The following is a 17,338-nucleotide window of genomic DNA, read 5'->3' on the forward strand; positions in this document are numbered from 1 at the left end:
GCTAGAGTGTTGAAATGGTTGCTAGGGTGTTTTTATGTGGTTGTTAAAATGTCCTGGTGGTTGCTGGAGTATTTGGGTGGTTTCTAGGGTGTTGCTATGTAGTTGCTAAAGTGTTCTAGTGGTTGCTAGTGTGTTGCTATGTGGTTACTAAAATGTTTTGGTGGTTGCTAGAGTGTTCAGATGGATGCTAGGGTGTTTTTATGTGGTTGTTAAAATGTTCTGGTGGTTGCTGGAGTATTTGGGTGGTTTCTAGGGTGTTGCTATGTAGCTGCTAAAGTGTTCTAGTGGTTGCTAGTGTGTTGCTATGTGGTTACTAAAATGTTTTGGTGGTTGCTAGAGTGTTCAGGGTGGTTGCTAGGGTGTTGCTATGTAGTTGCTGAATGTTCTGTTGGTTTCTGAGGTGTTGTTATGTGGTTAAAATTTTGTGGTAATTTGCTAGAGTGTTGAGGTGGTTGCTAGGGTGTTTTTATGTGGTTGTTAAAATGTCCTGTTGGTTGCTAGGGTGTTGCTATGTGGTTGCTAAAGTGTTCTTTTAATGTTGTTAGAGTGTTTAGAGTGGTTGCTAGAGGGTCGTTATGTGGTTGATTTCTAGGGTTTTGCTATGTAGTTGCTAAAATGCTCTTGTGGTTGTTAGAGTGTTTGGGTGGTTGCTAGGGTGTTGCTAAGTGGTTGCTCTTTTGGTTGCTAGAGGTGTTCTAGGGTGTTGCTATGTAGTTGATGAAATGCTCTGGTGGTTGCTAGAGTGTTTTTGGTGGTTGCTAGGGTGTTGCTAAGTGGTTGCTCTTTTGGTTGCTAGAGTGTTTAGAGTGGTTGCTAGAGGGTTGTTACGTGATTGGTTTCTAGGATGTTGCTATGTAGTTGCTAAAATGCTCTGGTGGTTGCTGGAGTGTTTGTTTAGTTGCCAGGAGGTTGTTATGTGGTTTGTTTCTATGGTGTTGCTATGTGGTTGCTAAAATGTTCTGTATTAGGGTGTTGTTATGTGGTTACTAGGGTGTTGTTATGTGGTTGGTAAAATGTTATGGTGGTTGCTAGAATGTTTGGTTGGTTGCTATGGTGTTTTTATGTGGATGCTGAAGTTTTCTGTTGATTGCTATAGTGTCTGGGTGGTTGCTAGGGTGTTGCTATATGGTTGCTAAAATGTTCTGGTGTGGTTGGTAGGGTGTTGCTATATGAATGCTAAAGTGTCCTGTTGGTGTTTTGCTATGTGGTTGCTAGAGTGTTTGGGTGGTTGCTAAGGTGTTGAAGGAGTTTTCTTCATATCTGACATGAAAAGTTTCCTGCACCTGTCTGTGGGATTTTGATTTATTTTATTCTTGTTTCATCATGTTTGTTTTGGTCCATGTATGTTCCAGCAGCTGGTTGCCAGTGAACTAGTGAAGATCTCCACTAATAAACAGCATTACTGTCTCATATTTCAAGTAAGAACATTTCCTACTCCACTTCTTCTCTAAATTCCCTTAACTTTTATCTGTTGATCTTAAAACTGAAAAGCTGAACAGTTCAGCTATAAGTAGCTGATTCTTATCTGATAGTGTCAGTGCAGGCTGATCAATAATATTACTGAATATTAAGTGACTCTTATACACAGAGCTTGAATACTGAGATTAAGTACTAGTAAAATTGCGTAAATGAAATCAGTGCATTTTCCCCACTGAGTGTCTTCGGTTATTTAAGTGTTTAGCACTCTGTGTCCCGAGTGAAGAGCGGCTTGTTCACATTAGCAGAGACACCGCTGCGTCTGTCAGCGAAACGCAGAGATTTATATCTGTAAATGAGGAGCTGAATGGCTTGTCTCTGTTGTATGTGACGGTGGTCGGGACAGAGAGCAGCGCTCACGGGGACATCTGCCGCTCAGGCGCTGCTCCACGGGGGCTTTTATTTCTGCTTTTCTCCTGCAAAAACACAGAAAGTTGTGTTTAAAAGAGACTTTTCTCGAGGTCTGTCAGCGCAGACTCGCTCTATCTGCAGGGGTTCAGGTTAAACTTCAAATGGATGTGTTTACGCCTGGAAAAATGGAAAGGAAAGAGAGAGAAAACATTTGAAAAAAATAAAGAGAGAAAATAGAAATGGAAAGGTCTGAGGATTGAGTCTGCAGGGACGGTGACTAAAGTAGCCCAGCGGCGTTAGATATGCATGAGCGCTGAATCATCTCCGTGTGTCGAGTGAAAGCGCAGCGGGAAGGTGCTTGTGTACTTTGCCTTGTCCTTCCTTCTGTCCTGAGATTGCTGGAGGCCATTCTGAAAGAATAAAACACAGATTATCTGCAAAACTTTATCTTTTTTAAACCTCCACTAAATTGAAGCTTCAGTGTCTCCATATGAATCAGAACTTCATGGAGTTCATGGACATGAATGTTTATTTAAAGTCTGGAAAAAGTTGGTGTAGAAACAATCTCTCAGAAATCTCTATTAAATTTCAGAAGTAACACATTGAAAACACTGTTAAAGCTCCGCCCTCTTCTGGAAAATGGCAGCTCATTTGCATTTAAAGGGACACACACAAAAACGGCGTGTTTTTGACAAGCTCTAATAAATGATCTGTGGGGGATTTTGAGCTGAAACTTCACACACACATTCTGGAGACACCAGAGACTGATATTACATCTTGTGAAAGAGGCATTATGGGTCCGCTTTAAATAGTATTTTCTTGTAAAACATTCTCCAATTTTTACAACTTGTATATTACTGATTATTAAGATGTTTTGCATTGTGTTATAATTTCATGCTAATGAATCTCTGTGAGTCTAATGAATCTGAAGTGATGTGTTTTCTCTGAAAGCCCTTCAGCATCTGCTTCCTGTGTCAGGATTGATAATGGCGTCTCCGCTGCTGCCGATCTGTCGTTTATTCCTGCCGGCAGCAGCAGAGGAACCTGGTGTTTCATTTTGTTCAGGGTTTCATAAGGAGAGACACCATCAACAGTGATTATTGAAACTGTTGGTACTGTATTTACTCCATTCAGAGATAATGCACTGAAATCAACTGCTTAAACCAGGTTTTATCATTTGAGCAGCTCTGCTTTTCCATTGTTTTTCTTTGCAAACATGCACTAGACGGACGTATTTGACTGCTGCACTCACGTCTCATGCATCACATCCTGAAATCCTTGATTTTTTTGGTCATTTATTGAATGACCTCGGTAACACGATTCCATTTTCTCTCGGCTCATTCTTAGTTTTACTGTGAGACTGACATTTGCAAGGAAATAGGCTGTTGCCGGCGTTGGGAAAGCGGTTCAATCTCCTTCCGTCCCAGGTGCATAAACGAGAGCGACAATCTGAACATGTCGGATGAGGAAGAGGCTTTACCTCGCTGTCAGGCTTCACTGAAACAACCAGATGATGCGTCCTGAACGCTCCATTCCTTTGTAATGGAAAATATGATGGAAACAAACCACTCTGAGACCCAGAACAGATGTAGTCAAGTGTCTGACAGAATGCAGACACAATCCCACAAAATACTGGATCACATGAGTTAGAAGGAAACCCATGGATGATGAGTTTGTCAGCAGCAAAAATAGAAATCAGTATGAATATATAAGCAGCATTTGCATCATAAAGAGATTATCTGACACCTCGTACAGTCTCCAAACTCAAGCATCACTAGTGCTGATGGATATTCTCTCCTCTCTTACACTAAATATTCAGCTTCAGTGTGTCACATGCATATTTAACAGAAAGGTGTTTGCTCTGTGGTTGTTCTCTGATGTAAATAGTTATGGATATGAGTGTGTGGGACTAGTATTCACTGGTAAGGGTTACCAGACGCTCTCCCAATAGACTGTTTAAACCCACCCGTTACAGTTCACACTTTAGATGACAACATCCATTACGTTTGACTCGTGTGGCAGACGATTTGAAGGAAACCGTTAAGTGATTAGCGTCCCGTTGGGCAGAAATGTTGAGCGGCGGCAGGGAGCTGAACACCATATGGAACGCAACTGAATAAACAAGATGGATCCGCGACGGGGAGCTTCGTTAGCGCAGGGCTGCCCATTAACACGGGTTCAAAGGTCACCTGCCGCTTTTGATTCGTTTTCAGTGAGTTAAAAGCATCACAGATTCCCACAAATGCATGCTGCAATTCATCATTATATGCAACAAAATCAACTAAAATGTCATACAGGGTTTTATAAGCTCACCATAAATTACACAAATGTATGACAGCTGTAATTTAATGAGAGAATAACTATTATTTTTTTCCCTATTTTGTCCTATATCCGAGGGAAATGGCTTTGCAAACAAGAACAAATGTAGGGCGGGGCTTGATTTTGATGGTTGTGGTTTGCTATTGGTGGATCTCATGTGAGTGACAGGTTGCCCCGCCCTCATCATCAGAGAAGAGGGAGGAGAAGATTTTCTGGTTCAAGATTACCAGAACATGAGTTTAACACAATAATGATAAATCATTTATGATAAACACTGCAATATTCCATAAAAAACAAGACCTGTATGTTTTGATTTCCTAAATCATTGTGCTGATGGAGAGGAACACAAATACATTAGTTTTAACCCTGTGTTCACCCATCATCATCATCATCATCATCATCATCATCATCACAGGAGCTGCATTAACTAGCATTGTTCCTCTTCACAGAATAAGAGTGTCGGTTTTTGTGTCGGCTGCATCTTTAACCCGAGTGTGTGGCTGGAGTCATTAGTGTTAGCAGTGGGAATGTGTCTGAACCCACTGGATACGACAAAATGAGCCAGGCTCAGTAATTGCTGTGCTACTGTCGTGTTCCAGGGCTTTCTGTAGAGACTCTAATTTGTTTTTAAGTGTAGCGTGAGAATGTCAGCTCGAAGACAAATCTTTGCTGATACCAGCATCTGAAATGTATGCCAATTTAGATGATGACAAGACGCTGTAAATCTGAAGCTGCTGTTTGCGCAGTGTCACACCAGAGATTTAGTCTCCAGATCTCTGCGCTTTGAAGTGTTATTACCTCACAAATCCCATTGTACTAAATCAGATCTGAATAATTGGGGAAATAAATTAGCATACAGTTGGAATATGAAGAAACGGGCATATGCCTTATTAGCACACAGGCGGAGTCCGTTTAGAAACGCTAGAGAAAAATAAAGAGCTTCGGTTGTGTTTTTGCACAGAGTGAATTTGAAACATTTCAAGATTTATATAGCATTAATCTGTATCGCTGAATCCTGAATATTTATGCATATATACACAGATCCGTTTCCATTTTGATCAGTTCTTAAAAAAAAAAACATTTTTTCTTGAAGAACATTTTAAAAATCTAAAGAACCTTTTATGTAATGGAAAGATTCCAATGTATATCATTTTCACACACAAATTATAATTATATATAATACGCAACAGTCAGTTCCTTGAATTTAATTAGTGACGAATCATTCCGATTGTCTTTATGAGTGAGTCATTGAATCATTCATTCAACCGATTCATTTAAAAACACTTATTTGCTCAGGAATGAATCAAGTGAAGCCATTGAATCATTCAACTGATTTGTTCGGGAACTAAACAAGTGTCATTGAATCAGTTATTCAGTTGATTCAAAAACACTGACTCATTCAGGGTTAGGTAGTTACATTTTTAACGCCTCTGATTGGCGCTAACTTTGGTTACTGCGCTCAACGCTACAAAAACACATGGTAAACAGAAACCTTTGGTGTATCTAAATAGAATGCTGCGATTGGCACATTTCACAATTACTTAATTGTGGCAGCTAATTACCCTACTGACTACTCTAACAAGCTGTACGCTCTGAATAATGCTGGGTTAAAAACAACCCAAGTTGAGTTGAAAATGGACAAACCCAATGGTTGGGTTAAATGTTTGCCCAGCCTTCTGGGTGGTTTTATAATTAAATAATACTACCCAGCAGGTTGGCAAACATTTAACCCAACCATTGGGTTTGTCCATTTTCAACCCAACTTGGGTTGTTTTTAACCCAGCATTTTTTTTTAGAGTGTACCATTCCTGTGATGAGTAAAGATGAAGGCTTGTGCACAGACTGAGCTGTAGTGTATACATGACAGTGTATGTGTGCTGAGAAGTGATCATTAAGGATCTCAGTGTGTTTGTGTAGTTTATTCCTGGAGCAGAGCTGCGATTCTGAATAGCTCAGCATCTGTGAGCTGATGTAACGGGACACTGGGAAATGCCACATAACACACACTGACTGAAAGGAAACAGACAGATTCTGCTGGGATCACAATCAAGCTCTTCCTGTTGCATCAGCATCATCAGGTGGAATCGAGCACACTCTTTCACAGCAGCTTCATCTAAATCAATTTCTCCATGCGTATTTCTTCAATAAAGGGGTTGTATGGGTATAAGATTTATACTTCAAATATTTTCCTCTATGGAGAAAATGAATGTTTTTTCTCTCTCAGAACTTGAGTGCAGTGCTCCTGTGGTTTGTTTGAGTAGTGATCAGCCGTCGCACTCACCTCTTTGGTTAGATGTATGTAAGATGGGCCGTGAGGACCGTGTGTGCGCTCACTCAAAATCCCCTCCGGACTGATGGCGAGCATCCATCTTTTTTCCATTTGTAAAAGCTCCGATGGCGGTGACCTTCTGCAGATAAACGGATGAAGCAGGGGAGGGAGAGAAATGGATTCACTTTAATTTATTTATGTTTAATGTGCGGCTGCAGGTTCGGCCAGGCATCGGTGCTCTGTTTTAGACCACTTAATGCTGGGCAGGATCCATCCAGTCGCTGAGGTGGGCTCCATTAAAGATACGATCACCCTCCGGCAGACCCCTGAGAGCCTGCGCTCGGCCATCAGACCGCAGATCGCATTAGAACCGCCACCGGCCTCTAAAACACAAAGCTGAGAGCTGCAACGCTCTGGAGAGTTTTAGCCATTTACTGCCACCATGTGCAGATGGCAGCATTAAAGTTCCTATTAAAAGCATTTGTCAGGCTCTGGGTTTAGCGCTCGCTCGCTCGCTCGCTCGGCCAGGTGGGTTGATTATGGGCTCGGGTGGCTTGTGCCAATGCCTCGTCTGCCAGAGTGTGCCAAAGGCAAAGTGTGAAGGCAAATCTGTCACTCATTTCTTTATATTTTATTCAGTATTATTGCTGCATAAAAACACATACAGTAATCTTGTTGCAGATCTAGGCAGGTGGAGCTGGGGAGGTGGAGGGTTCAGAGGAACTTCAAACTAGACTATTTAAATGTTGAGCAAGCAATCTCATTGGCTGCAGGATCAGCAGAGGCCAATCAGCTTGTGCCATGTGATTGCTTTCAGATTGAATGTAAAGGACTGATCAGCCTGCGCCATCTAGAGTTTCATGACTGAACTAGATATATATATCGATCCCTATGTAGTCAGCAGACATGGAGGCGTCTCAACAGTGTCAGCAGTGTTCTCTGCAGCCTGTATTTGTACATGTATGTAAAATATAAGTAGAGATCTGCTTCAGATAATCATCTGATTTCACTGTGTTACTTTAGCACTGTTAACCCAAATACAAACTAACGTTGCATCACCCTCCCATGACTGAATGTCATCATCACCAAAGACGCCACATCCAGCCTGCAGACTGCCTTAATTAATGCTGAAAAAAAGTGAGACGGTCTTTGAGCAGCTGCACACATTCAGTCGAACCCTGCCGAATCTCAGGTCTCTCCCAGAAGTGCCGCCGCCCGAGGCAAACGCGCTCCCAGAGACGGTGTGTGTCGTTCATCAGCACTGGGAAGCTACAGTCACTTCCTGTTCCCCGTGACAAGAGCTCTCAGGAGTGCACATTAGTGAGAGTGCGGCAGGTATTTAAGGGCGAGATCCTGTCTCCTGAAATCTCTCCGACAAACTGAGCCGTGCTTTTGTTTGCCGTTTAATGGGATCGCCTTTCTTGTGGAGTTTCAGGATGAAAATTACCTGAAAATACATGCCAGGAAAAAGAGGCAGAATCCTTGTGTCAAACCTATCGTTACCAACACACTACTGCTGGGAAACTTTCGAATTCAACTTATTTGATTAAAAGGCCGCGACTTAATGAAATAAATATATGCGTTGTGTTTTAGAGATCTACGTATATGATTTAAAGTTTGAAAAGATGAAGAAATTAAGACAGGCATAAGTATTAGGATTGTAATTTTACAGTTTGCTATAAAATTATTATTATTAGAATATTTTTCTTATGCTCCATTTTTTAATTTAGTAGTGAAATATTACAATAGTAATATTTCTTAATTTGTTTAATAATTTTGTTTACTACTTCTACTACTACTACTACTAATAATAATAAATTAATTAATTATATTGATATTTAGTTACAAATATTGTGCAGCTGTAAAAACTGTCTGTAAAACAAAATCACTCTTAAATACTCGATTTTACAGTGAAATATTACAGTAGTAATATTTCTTTTTATTATTTCCAGTACTAATTTAATACTACTTATTTAATTTAATATTTTCAATAGTAATATTTTTTATTTGGTCTTATCTCATTTGGTTTAAGAGTTATAGACATTTATATGTATGAACACATCAAAATTTTGACATTTGGCCAATTTTCCTTCGGTGGTTTCTTCTCGATCGGACTAACGTTTTGAAGATATTTGCGAATGTTGTATAAATGCTAAATCACAACGTTGCGCTAATCATAAAGCGAAACATGACACCCCGAATCTAATGAGACCTTTTATAATTTTTTCACAAATCGTTCGTATCTCCGAACCAGTAGGTGGCGCTGTGCCGAAACAAATTTGGTCAGAATACGATAAAGCGTTGAGGGCATACAGCCTTACGTCTGTCTTCACAAGTTCCACGTCAAATTCATTTGCATGTTTTTCAAAAACGTTTTGACAAACCGACTTGACTTCAATAACTATTTGTCGGCATGGTCTGAAGTTGATCTGGTTCAATTTTCGTGAAAATTGGAACAACGGCCTAGGAAGGATTTCATAGGTTTTTCAGATTTTCATGACGGAAAATGATGTCATATGGTGCGGTCGAATTGTCTTGAACCGAGGAATCGGAGGAGGAAAGAATTTAGACTCCGATCTGAAGTGTGATCGCTCTTCTGTGTGTTTCGATAAAGGAAACTGGCCAAGAAGCGCAAGGAGACGCTGAGCAGCACGCGGCAGGAGATGACGGTGATGGTGAACTCCATGGACAAGAGCTACGCTGAGCAGGGCACCAGCTGCGACGAGGCCATTTCATTCATGGACACACACAACCTCAACGGACGACGTGAGTCTCGCTCTCACACTCGTCACATGATCGGTGATGTCAAACTCATAATGTATCTGATTTGAACTAAACATAAACATGAATGAGATTTAGGATGAACATTTTATACACACACACATATTCAAATACTTAAATGTATATAATATATAAACAATATATAAGCATTTAACATCACAAAGTGATGTTATTTTTTATAGACCCACAGAACACATCTGGTTGACGTCTCTGAAATGCGAGACAGAGGGATTGTACTGTAAATCCCTTCAGATGAATTTCTGCTAAATGACTGTTATAATAATGAAGATCTCGTCAAAGATCTCAGAGCGTCTGATGGAGGCCGGAGTGTGTGTTTGTGTTGGTGGGATTCAGCAGATTGTGTTTGACGCTTGTAATCCCTCTGCTCTGCTGGCTCAGCAGCTCACGTCTGCCCCGCCCACCTGCTTAACTCAGCCAATCAGAGCTCTTTCCCTTCCCGCCACTTGATGTGTTTATCATCAGATAGTCACTGGCAGGTCTTGACTAAACTAACATAAACGAGAAGGGCCTAATGACTTCTGTTTGCGTTTTATTCTGGTTTCATTAAATTTTAATGATCAAAAATGTTGTCCAATTAATTTTAAAAGCATTTTTTTTATTATTATTAGTATTATATATACATATGTGTTTTATTATTTACAGAAATTCTGTATTGTCTGAATTTTCTGGATTCCGTGTTTTATTATTTTAATAAAAAATTTTCATTAAAAACATTAACAAATTAATTAATCTCTTAAAAGGAAATCAAATGAAAATGTAACATTTCCTTTTATTTTTTGGTGAACAAAGTGCTTAATAACAGCTGTTAAAATTAAAACAAGGACAAAAATTATGTGATATACCTTAACATAATGTTTTAATAAACTGTATTATTATAATTTTTATTATTACTTTAAGAAGTACATTTAATATGTGCAATAGTAATATATTTCTGTCATCATTTCAAGTTAAACCGAACTTTTATTTTGGCGGTTTGTTTTGCGTTTTAATATTCACACACACTAGTCCATCTTGTGATTTGATTATTTGTACAGCCGCAGTTTTGATTAATTCATCCAAAATTTGCCAAATTCCGTGACATTCCGCATTATACAGTCAATTCCGTTTTTTTCCACATCACGAGGCTCTAAATGAGTCATTATTATGATCGACTGAGACAAGATTCAGTGACCTTTATCGTTTATACCAGAGTATTTCGGCCGTATGTGAAATATCGAGTAAAACGACAGCTTCTTTGATCACATGACAGCATTATTAAATATTGCAGGAGCGTCCCTCGGCTTCCCCTCGCCGTGACTGACGTGTCGCTCTGTGAAGTGGCCACAAACAGGGATAAATAAATAAACATGGGCTCTTAGCGGCCGAGACGCCAGGCCGGTTCATGCGTGACCTTATCCTGCTGTCTGTGGCCGTAGCTGTGATTGACAGACGGGTCACTGCAGACAGGAAGCTCACAGCGGCTGTCAGCGGGTCGTCAGTGACACACACCGAGAGAAAGCGCTTTATCATTCTGATACTGCCAGAATGAACGTGAGCGGTGAACACAAACGTGTCTGGATCAAAGCAGGGCTGTGTGTCGATGATACTGCACTTACACTGGCGCAGGGAAGAGAGACACATGCTTTTCAATGTCAGAATAACAGTGACATGTTGATATGTACAAAAATGTAAATGTTTTTCAGTGTTTTAAGAATTAAAATGTACTCTTTATTTGCTTATTCATCACATCTTGCCTGCTTTTTTATTCTAAAAGCTGTCTCCTCGCCGTCCTCGTTTACCATGAAGACTAACACACTGAGCACCTCCGTGCCAAACTCCTACTATCCAGGTAAAGCGCCGCATGTCTAGCTCTCGTGTCACATCATTTCTGCCTGAAACTGCTTCTGTCACATCTGTTGCTTTGCTCTGCACAACTGAGGTTTATAAACCCCATGAAATCACAATGTGTGTTCTTCTGGCTCATGTCTGTAGCTTTGAGCTCATCTGTACGCTAGACCGCATACGGCTGAAAGTACAAAAATATCAGCTTTAACACATATACCAAAAAGTAATACTTTTCTTCAGGGAGGACGTGTTAAATTGATAAAAAGTCAGTAAAAAATGTATCTTATAAAATGTTACATCACAAAAGACATTTATAATGTTATGCATTAAATGGATCAAAAGTGACATCAGAACATTTATTATGTTACAAATTGTTACACCCTAAAAGACATTTATGAAAAAAGTAAAACAATTAAGTAAAACATTTGTTACAAAATGTTACACTGTAAAATAAATGTATGATGTTATGTATTTAATTGATCAAAAGTGACAGTAAAAGATTTATAATGTTACAAAATGTTACATCATAAAATGCATGTGTAATGTTACACATTTGATTTATCAAAGCTGAGAGTAAAAGATTTGTTACAAAATGTCACAACGTAAAAGACATGCATGTTGTTACGCGTTAAACTGGTCAAAAGTGACAGTAGAACATTTGTTACAAAATGTTACACTGTAAAATACATTTATACTGTTACACATTCAATTGATCAAAAGTGACAGTAAAACATTTTTAAGGTTACTAAATATTACATTATAAAATACATGTAATGCTTCACATTCCACAAAAATCTGAAGCAGCACAACTGTTTTCAACATAAATGTTTCTTGAGCATCAAATCATCATATCAGAATGATTTCTGAAGGATCATGTGACATTGAAGACTGGAGTAATGATGCTGGAAATTCAGCTTTGAGCACAGGAATAAATTACACTTTACTATATATTCACATAGAAAACAGCTGATTTACATTGTAATAATATTTCACATTTTTACTGTATTTTTGATGAAATAAATAAAAAATCTTACCGACCCCAAACTTATAAACGGTAAACATTTACATTTTTTCAGTGTTTTTCAATGGGTAAGGAAGCTAACTATTAACATATCAACAGTTTAACCCACCTTCTCAAACCCGTTCATGGGGTCAGTAGATGAGAGTAAGCAGTCGTGTGTCTGTATGGTTGTATCTGTCACCTGTTTAACCTTCCTGCAGTGCTTGAATAATGCCGTACTGACTTTAGCTGGATCACTGTGGACTGAACCCATCTTTTCTCTTCTCTGTAAACCTCTGCTCATCTCTTGGCCTGTGAACAGACCCCTTTGTGCCAACGGCCATCTTAGGTGAGAAAACCTCCTCTTTCTGTTTCACACATGATGACGTGCTGAGAATACACTGCCAAACATGGTGTTCTTCCTCAGTGCTTTAGTCTAGTTTTCCAGTGCAAATATCTAAACATCCTTACATCAAGATACATTTACTGGAGAAGCAAAATGACTGAAGATATGTGTCAGAATTAAGTTCTTTTTCTGACAAAAACTCACTTGATTTTGACACATTCTGCTTCTTCATTAACTGTATCTCGTTTTAAGGATGTTTAGATGTTTGTACTGGAAAACAAGACAAAAGTACTGAGGATGAACATCATGTTTTGCAGTGTAGTTTGTTTGTGTTGATGAGAGACAGACAGGAAGTAGATCTGACGCTTCCTCACATTCATACCTGCCTGCTTTTCTCTTCTGTGTGAGATATGAGGGTTATTCCTCCCCGAGCCGAGGCTTCACCCCATCCCATCCGCATTCCGTGTCGTGCGTGTGACGTCACGTATGTCTATGACCTCTCATGTGCATGGACAGATAATGTGGACCGGATGAGGGGGGAGTGACAGTGTGGCACGATCTAATTCCATCCGCGCTAACGGGTGTTCAATGTCTTCAGACGCTGTTCGTTATGCTCAAAACACACTTTGTCATTATAAGATCAATTGTGCACGTGTTTTTACAACAATACCCAGTTTCTCTATCTTTAAAAACGGCTGCATTACACTGAGGACCTGCGTTCAGGAAGTATATTTCCCATTCATTCATTTAAAGACTGCGTACTAATGAGGGAATGAATGAACTAGTCGTCCCATAAAGCACTGGGTTTTTTTGTCTCAAAGGGACGGTTCACCCCAAAATGATCATTCTGTCATAATTTACTCACTTTTTTCTTTCTTCTGTGGAAGATAGATTGGGAACCAAATAACTTTGGACCCCGTTGACTTTTACTGAATGGACAAAAACATCTTCTTTTGTGTTGCACAGAAGAAAGAAAGTCTGGTTTTTGAACACATGATGACTAGTTTGGAGTGAACTATCGCTTTATCTGACTTTAATTTTCACTTTAACTTAGGTAGGTAGCTAGATATTTAGTCATAAGCCATTCGTTCAGTTTTTTATGAATTATGTTAATTACAACATGATTTTTTAAAAGCGCACCGATTTATGCAGATCTCATCCCCGCCGGCACACGACGACCCTCTAGTGATTGAAATAATGCCAATATTTAGAAAACGTTTAGTGCTGAATAGTTGTAAAAAGATTAACAAAATACTTTTTCATTGAAACTTTAACAAGATCTGCACGAAAAGTAAAATGTAGAAACAATGTTGCAATATCAGCATTCATTCGATTTGCAAAATTGAAACCAATTTTAACCCTGATTCAACCGTGATTCATGACGTTTGATTCACCCAGGAATAAACATTGAAATGTGCTTAAAAAATATTGTCAGTTTTTTCAGCATGAAAAAAATTTATAGTGATAAAATAAAGTACTTGGAAATCAACGTCAAAAGTCTCAGAAAGTAAAACACTGAAACAATGTTGCGATATCAACGTTCATTTGATTTGCAAAACAGAAACAAAATTCAATTATCAATTATTATGCAAATTTATCCATTGATAAACATTGAAATGTGCTTGAAATAATGTTGGTTGTTGCTTCAACATTGAAAAATAATGACATTTAATGCAAAATGGTTAACAAAATACTTACAAATCAACACTAAATATTTTACAGTATCAATGTTCGTTCGATTTGCAAAATTGAACCAATTTTAATGCTGATTCAACAGTGATTCATGACGTTGATTCACCCAGGAATAAACATTGAAATGTGCTTAAAAAATAATGTCAGTTTTTTCAGCATTGGAAAAACTTTTAGTGATAAAATAAAGTGCTTGGAAATCAACGTCGAAAGTCTCTTATGAATGAAGCGTTGAAACAATGTTGCAGTATCAACGCTGATTCGATTTGCAAAATTTTAAACCAAATCTAACCATGATTCATGATGTCGATTCACCCATGATTAAACATTGAAATGTGGTTGAAACAACATTTGAAATGCTTTTAGTGATAAAATATAGTACTTTGAAAGTCTCTACAGAAAGTAGAATGTTGAAACAATGTTGCAATATCAACATTGACTCGATTTGCAAAATTGAACCAATTTTAACTCCGTTTCAACCGTGATCCATGAGATTGATTCACCCATGAACAAACATTGAAATGTGCTCGAAAATAATGTCAGTTTTTTAAGTACTTGGAAATCAACGTTGAAAGTCTCTACAGAAGGTAAAATGTTGAAACAATGTTAGAACATCAGCATTGATTCAATTTGCTAAACTGAAACAAAGTTCAACCCTGATTGAACCTTGAGCATTACATAGATTTACTCATTGAAATGTGGCTGAAATAATGTCAAAAATGGTTAACAAAACACTTCTGAATCAGCAAGATCTGCACGGAAAGAATGTCAGTGATTCGATTTGCCAAATTGATTCGAGACATTCACGACTCTGACGGACCCGCGAAACGCCGGCCGGGATCGCCTAACCTCGTGTAGGTCTCTGGAAAGTACGGACGTTTGACAGGTCCGGAATGGGACTTTTACTTCCCGCTGAGCAGGTTCCGATTCGGCCTCGTCTCATTCTTCCATTCAGACGGTTCAGACTTACGGTAGCTGATGAGTAAGTCAGTCAGAACCTCAGATAGTCTTCATGTGTAGCTGCTCTTGCTTCAACTATCTTGTTGCTTACACCCTTTTTCCTCTCTCTTCCTGTTTTCTTTCTTCACATTTAACCTGTTATGTATCCTCTTAAAAAGTGCCCATTAATGGTAAGTTGCCAATCGGCCCTGTGTTTTTTGGGGGTGACTGTCAGTGGGATCCGCTCCCCCTCTCCCCCTCAAACCGTGTCGCCTCTCTCTCTCTCTCGCATGGCCTTGTGTCGCATCTCGCCCTCCCCGTCCACCTGTGCAGCCATTAGCTAGCATGGCCGTGGCCGTCCTCCTCATACATATACCGTATGTGACACCCTCCACTCACCTGCATCCTCAGATGTGCTTTCTATTGGTTTTGGTTCTGGTTCCCAACCCTGTTGTGAAGGTGCCACATCACCAGACATCACCGTAACCCTCCATTCGGCCACCATTCCACCATTCGTGCGATCTCTAGCCAGTTTCCTTAGCTAGTTTATGAGAACAGACGGCTTTGTTTTGATGTTAACGTGTATCTTTGAGGTGCGGCGTTCTGTTTATGCACATGTCGGATTAGAGTCACCTGTTGTTCTGTGCTCATCTCTTCATGTAGTCGTCACGTGACAGCCGTAAAGCTTCCGTTCGTCCGTGTTTGCTGACCGTTTGTCCCTTCCGTTTAGATGAGAGCCACACCATGAACAGCGAGACCAGCAGCCTGGTTCAGTCGCACACTCACTCCTACAAGAAGCGCGAGGCGGTGGACGTCCCGTACCAGACGGGGCAGCTGCATCCGGCCATCCGTGTGGCCGACCTTCTCCAGCACATCACGCAGATGAAGTGCGCCGAGGGCTACGGCTTCAAGGAGGAGTACGAGGTGTGTCCCTTTATTCCCTTACAGCATTCGCCATCATTTGTCACATGTTTGTGCATCACTGCATGCTGTTTGCGTATTATGAATTATTCACCCCAAAAATCATTTAATCACATTTAAAGTGCCACTATTATGCTTTTGCATGATAAAGCTGTTTGTTTCAAAGATTAATGGAGTTTTTGTCTCCTAAAAGAGAGAATCGATTCTGAACTGAAACGAGTCGTCAGTAATTCAGTCTCACTTCAGTGTAAAAGTGTAACTACTTTGCATACTGCCAGCTCATTGGCTGAACAGCGTCTCTTTGCCCCGCCCTCAATCACTGTAGTCGTGTCTGAGACTGGAAGAGTTTGGTTCGTGTCGTTCATGTGGAGAAGACGCTGTTTTCTGCTGAGATTGATACGGTGAAACCGACGCCGTCGTTACTGTTCGTATCAGAGCTGAGATTCAGATATGATAATGAGCGTTTGGTTTCTGACCAATCACAGCAGAGCAGCTCTCAAAGGGGCGGGGTTTAGAGAGATAAAGCGTTTCAGACACTGAGAGAAAAGAGCTGATGCTGCAGTGGATATTATGAGAGAATTAAAGCGTTTTTGACCTTTGATGCGTGTGAACCTGCTGTAGGAGACGAGAAACAACATCAGGAGCTTTAAAATAACATAACAGGGCACTTTAATCAATGTCATTCCAAACCTGACTTTATTTCTTCTGTGAAACACAAATGTTTAGCAGAATATCCAAGCTACACTTGTCCATACAACAAAATGGATTTTATGGCACTTTGGTCTTTTGTTTTTTTTACATAAATTTTCTACATTTTGTCATTTTGTGTTTGATGGAGAAAAAACAAGTAATACAGGTTTGAAACGACATGAGTGAGTAAATGATTCAACTATTCTTCTAATATTCACTGCATAAATGTATGTTCTTCCTCAGTATTTTTGTCTTGTTTTCCAGCACAAATATCTAAACATTCTTAAATCAAGATACATTTACCTGAGAAGAGAAATGACTGAATATATTAAGTCTTGTTTTCTTAAAATTAAACTTTAAACAAGAACGACATCTTCCAATGAGGTCAGAAAAAGTAATTCTCTGTTTAAGGACTACAACAAACAGCTGCTAGGGACGACAACGAGCTTCTTCCTGGGTTAGTGACATCACAAACCCCAACATTTACATAAACCCCGCCCCCGAGAACACTCAACAAAGGGGGCGGGGCCATGTTGGGCTGCTTTATAGAAGAGGAAGAGTTGTTGTAGTCGAGTGTTGTTGTCATGCCGTCATTTTACGCCGGACTGCTTCACAAACGAGGCTCAATTCAACACAAAAGATGAACATGACGGCACATGCTAGTGGATGAGTTGAATCAACTCCACAGCAACTACATCAATTTATCCACTAA

The 17,338-nt window shown here is 39.6% G+C and overlaps 1 protein-coding gene across 12 annotated transcripts in view; it reads left to right on the top strand.

Moving 5' to 3' along the window:
* The window catches only part of ptprma (protein tyrosine phosphatase receptor type Ma), a 188,444-nt gene that overhangs the window by 144,125 nt on the left and 26,981 nt on the right, over positions 1-17,338 (top strand). For 5 of the 12 annotated variants that reach the window (XM_067377872.1, XM_067377875.1, XM_067377877.1 and 2 more), the window contains 4 exons: positions 9,030-9,181; positions 10,971-11,045; positions 12,364-12,390; positions 15,746-15,939. In XM_067377872.1, coding sequence (XP_067233973.1) covers positions 9,030-9,181; positions 10,971-11,045; positions 12,364-12,390; positions 15,746-15,939 — 448 coding nt within the window. The remainder of the gene's footprint in view (positions 1-9,029; positions 9,182-10,970; positions 11,046-12,363; positions 12,391-15,745; positions 15,940-17,338) is intronic. The other 7 variants (XM_067377874.1, XM_067377876.1, XM_067377881.1 and 4 more) reach the window with 3 other exon arrangements.

Source organism: Chanodichthys erythropterus, chromosome 23 (genome assembly GCF_024489055.1).
Source record: "Chanodichthys erythropterus isolate Z2021 chromosome 23, ASM2448905v1, whole genome shotgun sequence".
Lineage (NCBI taxonomy): Eukaryota > Metazoa > Chordata > Actinopteri > Cypriniformes > Xenocyprididae > Chanodichthys > Chanodichthys erythropterus.